This window comes from Pygoscelis adeliae, unplaced genomic scaffold, assembly GCF_000699105.1.
Source record: "Pygoscelis adeliae isolate BGI_AS28 unplaced genomic scaffold, ASM69910v1 Scaffold10, whole genome shotgun sequence".
Lineage (NCBI taxonomy): Eukaryota > Metazoa > Chordata > Aves > Sphenisciformes > Spheniscidae > Pygoscelis > Pygoscelis adeliae.
This window is the reverse complement of record NW_008824053.1, coordinates 1785891-1798855: the sequence shown is the minus strand read 5'-3', so window position 1 is coordinate 1798855 and position 12965 is coordinate 1785891. Positions and strand designations below refer to the sequence as shown.

General features: G+C 36.3%; 2 protein-coding genes across 2 annotated transcripts in view; one reads left to right on the top strand and one right to left on the bottom strand.

Moving 5' to 3' along the window:
* The window catches only part of TRMT13 (tRNA methyltransferase 13 homolog (S. cerevisiae)), a 7043-nt gene extending 2879 nt beyond the window's left edge, over positions 1–4164 (top strand). Inside the window, exons 7-11 of the mRNA XM_009333859.1 lie at positions 513–680; positions 987–1059; positions 2034–2108; positions 3033–3447; positions 3768–4164. Of these exons, the coding sequence (XP_009332134.1) occupies positions 513–680; positions 987–1059; positions 2034–2108; positions 3033–3447; positions 3768–3963 (927 nt within the window). The 3' untranslated portion in view covers positions 3964–4164. The remainder of the gene's footprint in view (positions 1–512; positions 681–986; positions 1060–2033; positions 2109–3032; positions 3448–3767) is intronic.
* Positions 4165–4219: 55 nt separating this feature from the next.
* The window catches only part of LRRC39 (leucine rich repeat containing 39), a 10162-nt gene continuing 1416 nt past the window's right edge, over positions 4220–12965 (bottom strand). The window contains exons 2-9 of the mRNA XM_009333744.1: positions 11761–11909; positions 10735–10840; positions 9483–9639; positions 8779–8915; positions 7076–7221; positions 6532–6684; positions 5310–5449; positions 4220–4294 (exon numbers count right to left, since the gene is read on the bottom strand). Coding sequence (XP_009332019.1) covers positions 4239–4294; positions 5310–5449; positions 6532–6684; positions 7076–7221; positions 8779–8915; positions 9483–9639; positions 10735–10840; positions 11761–11885 — 1020 coding nt within the window. The 5' untranslated portion in view covers positions 11886–11909 and the 3' untranslated portion in view covers positions 4220–4238. The remainder of the gene's footprint in view (positions 4295–5309; positions 5450–6531; positions 6685–7075; positions 7222–8778; positions 8916–9482; positions 9640–10734; positions 10841–11760; positions 11910–12965) is intronic.

Here is a 12965-nt window from a genome sequence, read left to right as displayed (position 1 = left end):
AATATTAAGAGAGATGGATTGCATACTGTAGCAAAATAGAAAGCTTTGGGAAGAAATTTAAAAAGTGAGAAATGTCTGCTTTCTGTACTTTCTTCCCATGCTCTACTTTCTTTTCCTATGTATTATAAAACGTGTAACTGCAGCAGAGAGAGAGGGCTCTGCAGGCACTCGTGCTTTACAGAAAATCCAATACAGTACTCATATTTTGGATAGCTACTTCGAGAATCAGCAGAGAACAGTATTATGATGTGTACCTGACCCCAAAAATCCATTCCAAAAACTTCTGGGTGGAGTTCTGTGGGCAGTGGAAGAAGGGCAGGGTGATGCTGACTAGCCAGAATTTATAATCCCTTTCCGCTGTAACACACAAGATCTTTTCCCTAATCACTCATGGAAGGGAAGACTTGAAAAAGTCTTCTGCAGTTTGGTGAAGTAATCATTTTTCTATCAGGCATTACAGTACACAGTGTATATATTTGCTTGGTTTGTAAATAACCTTTTGATGTTTGTAGGCTTCTATTTTAGGTAACATGGAAAAATTACATTTACTTGGTCCAGGAAGATGTTTTGTTGAGTTTGGAGCTGGGCGAGGAAAGCTGTCCCATTGGGTTGATGTTGCCTTACAGAATGTTGACAATGTTCAGTTTTTGCTTGTGGAAAGGGCAACTACAAGATTCAAGGTAAGAGAGGATATTGTCATGTTAGCAGAGTATCATTTTTAAACTGCTGTCATTGAAGCTGTTAGTATTTGCTTTTTATCTTCAAAAACAACATAAAGCCTTTGAAACGTTAAATGTTTTGGAAGTGCGATTGCCTACATTCCATACCTTGCCGATAGCAAATTTATTAGAAAAAAATCCTGGTGTCTAACGTTGGAAATATGCAGATGTTGACTTGACAGGTAAAAAGTCTGGCATTAATACCTGGAGCAAAATTATAATTATTAGTGGCTAGCCCTACTTAATGATCTTGTTCTGTTTACACAGGTGGATGGAAAACATAAAAGGAGAAATTCTATATTTGAAAGGCTTCAAGTTGATATTCAACACTTATGTTTAAGTAAGTTCCTTCTTGGCTTGCGTAATTCTGAAAGAGAGGCTTAATTTTAGATTTCGAATACTGGAGTTCAAGTCAATTTGTATGTAGCATGCTTAAATGTATTTGGTTTTGAAGATTATTCTCAGTGGTTGCTTGGACACATTAATGCTGTGTGTATATACATATATATACAGACACACACACATATATATTAAATGGGGATTTAAAATTTTCTGCTTTTTATACACTTAAAGGACATCATTATAGGTGAGAAATACCAAAACAAAAACATTTAAGGTTTTTTAGAACTTGCAGGATTAAAAACCTTTGCATGCTTTGTTTTAGGTGTGTGGAATGAAGCAAGTCATGCATATCATTGATACGCTATGCATATCAATGTTTGCATATCAATGCAAACTACATGCTATGCATATATAGAATTTGTGGGAACACCTGTCATTAGGAGGTGCATTAATGTCACATTTACATTTCGTAGGCAGTATAGAAAGGCTGAAATGCTTAAATAGATAAATGTAACTATCTTAGCATAAATGCAAAATCCTGTATTTCTAATACTTCATTTTAATAAAAGGCAAAGTATTTATATTACTGTTTAGCTGGAGCTAATCTCTGGGCTGCAGATAATTCTGTTAAGGAAAATCAGTCCAGTGTTCTCTGGTAACCATTTTACTGCTATATAGTAGTGTTGCTGCTCAGAAACAAAATCGTATTGCTTCATAACAGCATTAAAATACATTCTTTGCCTTGGACAAGGTTGAGTTGTTTAAGAAAAAAAACCTTTCCTTTTAATAGCTTATAACTGTATGTACAGATCACTATTTTTAGTAGTGGTAAACATTTATTTCTTTTTTTAAAGTGTGCTGAAATTATATTATCCAGAAAAAATACTGCCCCGACTAGAATAATAGAAGTTCTGGGGTTGTTGTGGATTGTGTGTGTTTGTTTATTTTCGTGGGGTTTTTTTTTCCCCCCAGATAAGGTACCTATTTTGGAGAAGAAAAAACTACCGGTGGTAGGAATTGGGAAGCATTTGTGTGGTGCTGCGACAGGTATGAATTATATGTGTTAAATGCAGAAAATTAGGATGCTAAATCTTACAGTCTGAATGGACTGATCTTCCAAGCTGTCCTTTTAAGCTTTTCTTGCCCTCTAACCCTTTGTTGGTGAATGTAGCAATTATATTCTAAATATCTGTTGACTTCAGTGGAACAGTAAATGGATAATAGATACAAGGCTACTTTAGACAGAAGTAGAACCTTTCTTGTTTTCTATAGAGCAGAACAAAGAAGAGCGTATGGAGGCCTGGGTCATGTATGTGTAAACTGTTGAAAATATCCTTTGTTTCTGGCTTTTTTTAACATCATCGCCTCTATGCTGAAATATTATTCTTTCTAAATTTGTATTGGCTGTCTGAATATGTATCCCAAGCAAACAAATTAGAAGAATGTGTTTCTGTCCTGATAATTTTCAACTAATACACTTTTTCTAATGTTATGTGTCTACTAAGTAGAGAAAGACATCTCAAATACGACACCTATATAGGTACTGTTACAAAGGTGAGACAGTTAAGCATTTAAGAAGTACGTGTCCATATTAAATTGATTGTGTCCTAGATATCAAACTCTTAGAGGAAATACTTGCATGTTTTACAGAGAGGAGATCCTCCTACAATATGCCAGTTTGTTAACCAAAGTATTTCAAATTCACTTGAGTAGAACAAATATTCAAGAGGATAAGCCCTTAGTAGCTCCAGAGGTCACATAACATTCATTTAGCATTTAGGGTTTTCATGTTTTCAAAGCATGCTTGTAATTTTTAGTTATCCTTAAAATTGCTTTTTGGCTTAGTTTGTGATGTACACTTTTATTATTCTTGGTGGGAAGTACATTCCCAACCATGATACAGCCTGTATAAATAATGGCATGGTGATCACCACTATTTTGGGGGGGGGGGTGATATCTGTTTTTTCCCAGATCTTGCTTTGAGATGCTTGGTTGAAAGTTACACAACTTGCAGTGATGGAGAAAATGAAGAGCCTGCCCCAAAACGCTCTAGGGATGATAAGACAGAGGTGGCTTCTAACGATTCTGCTGATAATGAAAGCAACAAAGACAACTGTAAGCCTGTAGCTGGCATTGTTATTGCACTGTGCTGCCATCACAAGTGTGACTGGACACATTATGTAGGCAGAGAGTTCTTTAAATCAGTAGGACTTGGACCAGTAGAATTTCATTATTTTCAGAGAATGAGTAGCTGGGCTACTTGTGGCATGCGAGAAACTACAACCAAAGCCTCTACAAGTGAAGAAAGTGAAGATCAAACTAACGACACAGAAGAACATGAGCAAACATTCAGCAAGACAGAGAGTGGTTCTGATACTTTACAAGGGTATGTAATCTTTTTTCTAGCAAATGGAGTCCTGCAGAAAAGCAAAATTATGTATAGTGGTGTATGAAATTGTTTTGGGTCCTCAAAATGACTCATTTATCGAACACTTTAATTACTAAATTTATAGAAATATTCTACTTTAAAAATACAATTTTCATGGACATACATTTCAAAATATTTAAACAGTCATGCTTTCCTGAATTGAAGTGAACTTACAGTGATTTCAGTAGTTTTTCTAAGCTTGAACTACTAATGTTAATTAACAAAACTGTCCTTCTGACGTATGTTGTTTGTTCTTTTCCTCCTTTTTATGAAATTAGGATACTTACTGTTGAAGAACGAAAGGAGATAGGTTGCCTCTGTAAACTGCTGATTGATCATGGACGGATTGAGTATTTACAACAACGAGGATACAAGGCTGCACTACAGTATTATACAGAGTCTGCTGTGTCCTTGGAGAATGTCCTCTTGACAGCTGTCCCAAGTCCATCTTTGATACCAGAGCCAACTACATGACAGGAGATAGATTTGGAATTGGTAGGAAAAAACCCTATAAAACTTATCTGGATTTTTTAAAAAGCTAATTCCTTGCTTACAAAAAAAACTGTTTTAGTCTTTCCTGTACCCAGGAAAAGGTCTCCTATTTCCCAGTTTCACTGGGAACTATAAATATGCAAGCTAGTTCTCCTCAGTGGAAAAATAAAATCCATAAGAATATTTGAAACCTGTTGTACGCCTCTTTGTTAGGAAGAAGTATACTTGATATTTTCTTCCATTCACAGTTACATTCTTTATTCATTAGCATTTATGATAGGAGAAGGACCAGAAGTACAACTTTCCAGATTTCCTGAAAGACAATGGGTTAAAATAAGAAAAATTAACATACTTTATTTTCACTTTGAAGTTCAGGATAGCTTTGTATTTCCTCTTAATTATTTAAGTAGGCCTAGGTACTTTCATCAGCCCATGCTGCTAGAGGAATCTGTTAAGGAAGAAAACTTACTTGTAAACTGCCATCTTGATATATTTTTGCTAATTTGATTATTCATTCATGAAATACTGATAAGAAAAAAGCTGGCGTAGCATTCTAAATCAAGAGCATTTCAGTCATTCGTTTTTTAAGCCTTCGTGATACATAGAATTAAAATCAGAGGGAACATTTTATACCTGCAATGCATGAAGTTCTCTCTGCAAGTAACAGCTGCCACCTGCGTATCTGTTTGAAAGTGCTTATTTTGGTCTCTTACTGCAACCTTTAAGCTGTTACCTTTGAGACTACTAACAGCTTTTTTTTGTCAGTGATTTAGAAGTGGGATGAAATTGTGGGGGTGTTTTGTTTAGGTGACTGGATTTTCTGTCATGGAAAGCAAGTTGTGAGAAATACCTGTTTATCAGGTGTTGATAATTCATTGCTAAAAAATGTTGTATGTTGGGAACATAGGCATCTCTCCCTTACCTCCTTCTTTGGTAGTCCCCATCTGTACAACATCCAAAAATAGGGAAGGTTGAGCTTCATGAGACAAACAGTGCTGGAAGACCTACACTATGTAAACTCTAATTAAATTGCAAATACAAGAGACAGTCATCAACTTCCAGTTATCCGGGCTGTAGGTAACTCAGGCATGTTTATTCCAGTGTTCCATGGTTCCAGTATGTTCCTACTAGAATATATGCTGTTCATGTGAAGACCTGATACTCCTGATAAAAGTGCCCCTGCTTACAGATTTTTGGAAAATGTTAATCATTTATTAAGATGATTATTCATGTTTCATTTGTATGCATATCCTAGCTTTCTTTTAGCCAGTTTATCCTTCCCTTCCTCACTGTATTCCAGAGGGATTAGAATTAATAAAAAGCCATACCTGTTTTCTTGAGTGACTCCTGGATATACATGTGCATGAATTCAATGCCGAACATTTCCTGTTGCTCCTCCTCTTCCGTATTCTCACATGGAGGGAGTGTTACCTCTAACTCCAGTGGGTTGTCTCTGAAGTTGACGAATCTGACAGTTCACCAGAAAAGGTTACTCTTGCAATAGGTTTTGTCCAGAGAGAACAACTCTTTTGAAACTAAATTAAGATTCCTCAAACAGTATATCAAGCAAAATAAAACAAGTCTTTTCTTATACTAAACCCACCACTATATTAGTAGTATTAAGTAAACTAAGCTAAGGAGATGTCTTATATTAACTGTAGCTGATTGCGGTGGGAGAAAACATCGCAGTCCTCATCGCTTTGTCTTCAGGTTTTCACCCCATTGTCAGCCTTACTGAGCTTCCACAAACAGATGAGTGGATGAGAACAAGAGTGCAACTGCCTGCATCCTCCCAGCTTTGCAAGGCAACAGCCAGCCCTGTCTCCCTCTGTTCTTGGTCCATCCCTGGGCCTATACTTGTATGTATTTGTTTAAAGAGGTGCTGCTTCTTCCAAAACATCTGAAAACAGGAATTGTCTTACTGGGTTAGATGTGATTTATTTAGACTAGCATTCTTTCTCCAAAATGGCCAGCATCCAGTAATTCAAATGAAAATGCAAACAACAGGAAAGTTTCTGTCACAGTATACAAACTAGTATTTCCAATTCTACCAATTAAAAATTTACATTCATTCTCTTTTATTTTTCAATCAAGTACTGGAGAGTTTCATCTATATCTCTATACCTAATCCTTTTTGCTTAATTCTGAATGCTTGACTTTTCAGTGCCAAAGTTCTACTTTTTGTCATTTCTATGCTTGTTATATATTTTTCCTCCTAGCTCTTGGCTTTAGAGAGTGATATAAAAGGCCAGTTCGAACTGGGCATTTCAGAATGAGAAAATGTATTACGGTCTCCTTTCACATTTGGGACTGTAACTGTCATGGCTTACTTCTTTAAATGAGTTGTGCTACACAGAGCTTTCTTGGCCAGACCCTCAACGGTTGTGAATCTGTGTAATTATGCTGATTTATATGGCATTATGTCCATCTGTACAACTGTGGACATGCCTTTTCCACTTCCTTAGCATCACTCTGTGATACACAACTCAAGGGAGGCTTTAAAACTTATCTTTTAGTATTTTTATTTATATTTCTGTTGCTTTTTCTTACCTCAGATTTGTCATGTCCTTCATACAAGCTGGGATATCCTTAAGTTTGTTGTTGCTAAGAACAAGAGTACTAAGATTTTTCATATTGCTAATGGTTTCTGGCAGAGAGTTTATCTCATTCCTTTGGAGCCATAAAGTGTGGAGATTTTCCATTCTGTAAAACAGGTATTTGTGCAATCAATCAAGATTTAGAAAATTAATCTTATCCATCATTAATATAAAGTAATTGATTCATTTTTACAGCCACCTAAAGGACTCGCATAAAGAATACAACAATTCTCAAAGAAAAGCCCATATTCAAGATAATCACCTAACCTCTAGTCGAAAATGCCGTTGGCAAGAAATGCTTAACTTGATAGTTGATACTGAATGGATTGTTTATTGAATGGATTATTCCAGCTCATCCAACATATCACATTAGGGCTGATAAATCTTAAGTTTGCAGTGAGGTTAACATTAAAATCATCTTTTGAAGTAGGATTTAGTAATTAGAATTTCAGTGCAATGGAATTGAGACTAAGATGTGAGCTTTGAGATTTATTTACCTGTCAATTGCATCAGGAAGCTCCTGGAGTTTATTTCCCCCCATATCTAACCATTCTAGATTTGGCATGTTGAGAAGAGCTGAAGGGATGGTAGTAAACTGATTCATGCACAGATCTATGTGTGAAAGCTTCTTTAAATCACTGAGCTGAAAATAAAGAGAGATTTAATGCAAGTTTGTATAGCTGTTTCATTACAGCAGTGCTGTAATAATGTTGACTGAAAAAAAGAAACAATTGAAAAACATTACAACACATTTTGGAGTTGGTAAACACGGAATGGTTTCTGAGTTTACATTAGCTGATACTACCTAACAATTACAGTTCTAACCTGGAAGGTAGGTTGGTTTGAAACTGATCAGGCAGAAGAACTTTATCTCACACCTGGTGGTGAGTGCCCTAACTGCTGAGAAGCTGAATGCCGTGACTACCACGCAGATACACCCCAAGCCTTGAGAAGAAAAGGAATTTTAAAGACGCCATTGTCCTCAGTATTTCATACTCAGTCGTGTTTCTCCATGCAATATGCCATTTTTCATTAATCAACTGTTTTGATTTTTACGGCTCAAATCGCATGGACCTAGAGTGAACCTAGACGCTTTCCATGCTGTGAAGTCTACTACTATGGCAAGACATTCTAAAAATTAAACATCGCATCATTCAGTATTGCAGCACCTAAGTCCTTTGGTGAATCATGCCTTCAGGTGCTTTTACAATGTTCAAGTGATGCAAAGATGTTTTTTTTCAAATCTGGTCCAACTGTCTAAACACTGAATGCCACTCAAGTACATATAACCAAAGCTTCACGGTGTTCACATCACCATAGTTTTGATAGGACAGAAGTATGTATTTCCTATGAGGTGTTAATTTAAAAGCTATCACTCGACATTACACCACGTAACCTGTATTCACATAGATTTTGTAAATTCTGGGTTCTGATTAATAGTGTATATTTTCATTTGAAGATTTGTTGTTAGGTATTACTGGTTGGACTCACTCAATTTTGCAAAGCACTGATTGCTGTCAACTATTGCCACTACTGTTTTTTTAAATAAATTAAAACAAGTAAATACAGTTACATACTTGTCATCTCTATCTAAAAGACTAATACTTAAGAGATTCAGGTGTCTCTCACATTTAGGTCAGTCCAACTTAAAGCTCAATAGTAGGTAAGCAGTTGTTTTTATTCTCTCTTAATTGCTTCCAATATCTCAGAACAACATTCATTCAACTCTTTGTGCATAGGCACTTGTATAACTCACACAAACCCTTTTCATAGCTAGCAGCTCTGGTAAAGACGCTTACAGTTGTGTCCTGGCATATGGTATGAATTTGTATTCTCAACCATAAAAGGGAACTTCTCTGTGCTAAGGTGTCAGATCCTCAGTGGGGTGAATCGGTGAAGACCTTCAGCCTAAACAAATTAACAAGTATATCACTGTCCTATATGCACCACCAAGTCATTTATCTGGACAAAATAAAGATTGGCTCCTTCAACTGCTCAGGTATATGTACGTCCTTCTCATGTGGCTTCAGTTTGGCTAGTCATATAAATATCGTTCACATATGTGCTTCTGTGGAGTAGTTGTGAAATCAGAATATCAAAGCAAATCTGAAAACGTGGAGTGCAACGTTTAATGATAATTGGTTTTGGATAAATTCAAAATATGCATTAAACTAAACAAAACAAAGCAGTCTGTCAAAACCTGAGGAGGAAGATCACAGATACTCCTGTTGACAGCCAGTTCCAATCTTTCCAGACTCACACAGTTACTTATTTCCTTAGGAACAGACTTTATTCTATTGTAACTGAGAAGCAGCTCTTGGAGGCTAGTCAGCTGGCCTGCGGAGAGCACAAATGAGAAATGAAAAATGTTCACATTCATTCTATTTGAAGTACAATATTACTTGTTTTCTGTTATCCTTATACTGTTATACAAGTGCTCTGCGTTCTCAAAAAAAAGATTCACTGAAATTCAAATAGTAGGACTTCAGGACTCTTTAGTACAGAACTGCACTCTAATGCGAAATGCACACTAATGAGTGCTACCAAAAAAAACCCAAAACAACTTAGGAACATAGGCTACTCATGCCTACTCATGGACTCGGAACAATGAAGCCTATTTTTCAGTATCACTTTTCTAGCTGCATTCTGATGTCTAGTATCTGCTGCGCTTACAACCTTTTTTCTCATGGGAAGCTTTCATAAAGATGTCTCCTTCATCCGGCCATTTTTTTTAAGTTATAGGGAATCCGTGGTTTTAAGATCTCTATCTCACTGTTAGATTTAAATCGTCTGTTTTCTAACTACCCAATAGGATTGTTAGACAGGCAAAGTGCACAAAAATGGCATGTTTGTGTAAGATTAATTTTGTTAGAAAAGCAGCTTAAAAAAGAAAGCACAGCTCACCAATTTCTTTAGGTACACTTTCAATTGAGTTCCGGGATAGATCCAGAACAACAAGATTGTGAAATCTTCCAATGAACTGAGGAATTTTCTGCAAACTAGTTCTGTGAAGCTGCCATTCCTGGAGATGGACTAGTTTCAGTAAGCACGAAGGTAGTGTCTAAGGTAAGAAATATGAACCAGAAGAAATTCAGTTTAGTATACAACAAGAATACAGGCTTAGGTAAAAGTTTTATTTGAAACAGTAACAGTCTCGTGATTAAAAAAGAAAAAAAAAGAAGGAAAAAAAAGCTACAGTATAGCTTCTCAAGCTACACTGTAACAACATCCCAAAATGAACACCATCAGTGCGGGTCATTCTGACCACAGATTTAACCTGCCCACTTTTTGCTCTCAGGATTTAGTTATCTGCACTACTGTCATTGCTTGAAAGGCCTCAGGCTTGCTTTTGTTTGTTTCTTTTTTCTAAACAAAGGCAATATAGCTGAAGATGAAACTGCTCTAAATAGCTTTCTGCATTTAAATGGTGATCTAAATTGTATTTCCTATTCTGTTACGAAAAACAGTGAGCATCTGAGAGCAGAAGAGCTAAGGGATAGAAAAACTACAATGTCTGTATGCTATGAGTTCTGAACAAGGAACACTGGCTTATGGACCACCAGGGTGTTGCCGGGTGTTGCTGTCACTCTCTGGCCTCAACATGGTCTTAATTCTCCTCACTTCGTAGAACTGGCATCTGCATTTCTGCATAGCTCTGAACAGACTATTAGCTTCCACTCTGTTGTGGATTCTACAGTTAGCCACTTCCCCCCATGCATTAGAAACAAGAATAATAGTGTTCTGGGAATCTACTGGCTCATTTTCACTCTTAGAGAAAGTAAACAACAGTAAGAAATATTTTCATGCACCTAAACGCAGAGGGATTTCACCTTGATCTGTTTCAGTAGTTCTGGTGTGTTAATGTTAAATGAGGATTTACATAATTAAACTCATAATTTGCAGTGTAAATAATTTCTAATGCAGAAAAGCCTTTTGGGCTATATTTTTGCAGAGTAATGCTTAATATTCAGAACTAAAAATATCAGCTTGCTTTTACACTCTCACAACAGTGTGTCTCAATTCATTGTTAGCAAAGCACACAGTGAGCACTTCATAGATTAAAAATAGTACAACTCTTAAGTGTAAAGTTGTAAATAGTAGTTTTCTAATGCATCAGTCATCCAACCCAAGCAATATTCATTCCTATCAACGCTACCTTCCATTCTTCTTCCTCTATCCTTAAAATTGCTCTTCCATCTTTGTTAATAACTTTTTCTTTGAGCTTTGCTAAAGCAGCTCTCTCCTCCCAGACAAGTAGTAGCCTACAAGGGAAAGAAGATTTGTCAGTGGTGCAACAATGAATACAGGTAATAATTACTATCCCTTCTATTTTCTGGAACAAAAAGACATCCATAGCCTTTTTGGATGTCAAACAACATTTATTATATCTGGATGCTAAATATACTATCAATTTTAGGGAAGACAAGAACATAAAGTAATGTTTGGCTGAGGTAATTTATAGGAATTCTATTTTACAGTTCTTCAAATTTACAGTCAGAAGGAAGACATAACTTCATTCACTTTCATCATGTGGCAGCAGCAGGGCAACAGAACATGAAGTCATGTGAAATTAAGTTCCAAAGCCATAAATTTTGAAGCAGTCTCCTAAAAAGAAAGCCTTCAGTTCCACCAAATGTAAGCACAATCAAAACAGGTCAATCAGCTAGGGATTCTTTTAGCTTGATGTGGGGACTTAAACAAGAATTACGAAAATTAGGCTAAATCTCTTTCTTTCTGCCTGTATTTTCCATTAGTAACTTTTGAATTTGTTATTCCATTCCAAACACATCTGACAAATTAGCAAGGGTTCCAAAAACAGAATGCTAAATTTCTTCACGTTTCATGAAATTGCTGGCCAGACAGAAGACCAAGCGACCCTGTTAATGCCTCCATTGAGAAGAAAGCATAGCAAATTAAATCTCCACTGGTTAGAATATCCACACAGGAGAGGATTCTAATATCTGAATTTAGGGGATTTAGTATACATGCTAATACTTTTATCACAGAACACAATTCTTGGTTTGACCTGACCATATTGCTAGATTCTAAGCATTGGGAATTCTCCTGGAGTAACGACTAAAGAACTGGACTCCGGATGAGTTTGAAATGACCAATTATAGTTTTCTGAAATGTAACATATAGTCTAGCTTTTCACATACTTACAGATCTACAATTTACCTACCTTCCTGCAGACCTCTGTCTGAATTCCTTTTCTTTCTGTAATTCTTCATTTATCTTGTGTATTCTCACTTCCCAAAGTGTCTTCACAGCAGTGAATGTTCCGACACAAACTGCAGTTTCAGTCATGATCTTTACATGTTCAGATTCAGTCTGCACAAGAATCTGACTGTGAATTTCAGGCTCAATGCATCAGCATATGTATGAGCTACCAGATGGGGACAGTGTTGTGAAAACTAAAATACTGCAATACCCACTTGATTATATTACTAAATTTAGTTAATGTATAGAACTGACAGAATTTTACCAACTGCTTTCTCTTTATAAAAATAGATAATTGCACCTAGTTAAATTTTCTTTTAATAAGAACTGGTATCCTTGCAATCTCTCTGCATTCTTAGTCAGTGAACAACTGCTTCTCTCAGTTCCTTCCAATGGTAGGCTGAGAACTGACCATAATTATTAAATGCAGATATGAGCATTCATTCCCCTCCCAGGAAGAAACGAAGCCGTTACCTGCCATTTAAGGCAGTTAAATCCTGGTAGCTGCATCCTGGCAGCTGCCTGGTATTAATACTTGTAACTAAAGGAGTTTTGCACTTTAGAGAAACTGAACTGCTGCTGGAAATAAATTTGTATACTTTATTTGCATTCATTTTCTTCATAATTTAATTCATTATGTTTTATAGTTAGTCATGCGTTACCTTTAAGAAAAGGCTTTTTAAATTCTTCAGATCTCTCTTTGAATCTTCTTGTAGCCCTGCTGAGTGTCAGGATCCACATTAAAAAAAAAATTCAGCCTAAAGTTTTGAAGTCATCTATTCCTTAGTGAGATAATTAATACATGTTTTCCGGAAGAGCAGCAAACTAGGATACTTGGTCATCCTAATCAGTGCACCCCTCTAAAAAGCATTCTTATTGCCATCATTGTAGTCATCTGGGGAAGGGCTTTTTTGGAAATAACTGGAGCCAAGATACTGATATTCAGATAAGCTCGGAGGGCTGAACGTCATGCCAACAGCAGTGTACTCTGAACACTGATGGTTTGAATGCTCCCTTTCAAACTTTTTACTAATACTTGCAGGGACAAGTAAGAAAAACATCTTACATATGCATCCAAACTAAAAAAGTGAGAATAACTTTCTTCCCAATAAGCAGGTAGATAACAAAAGTGGAATTTCAGGTCTTCTCGTACATATATTTCCCTAC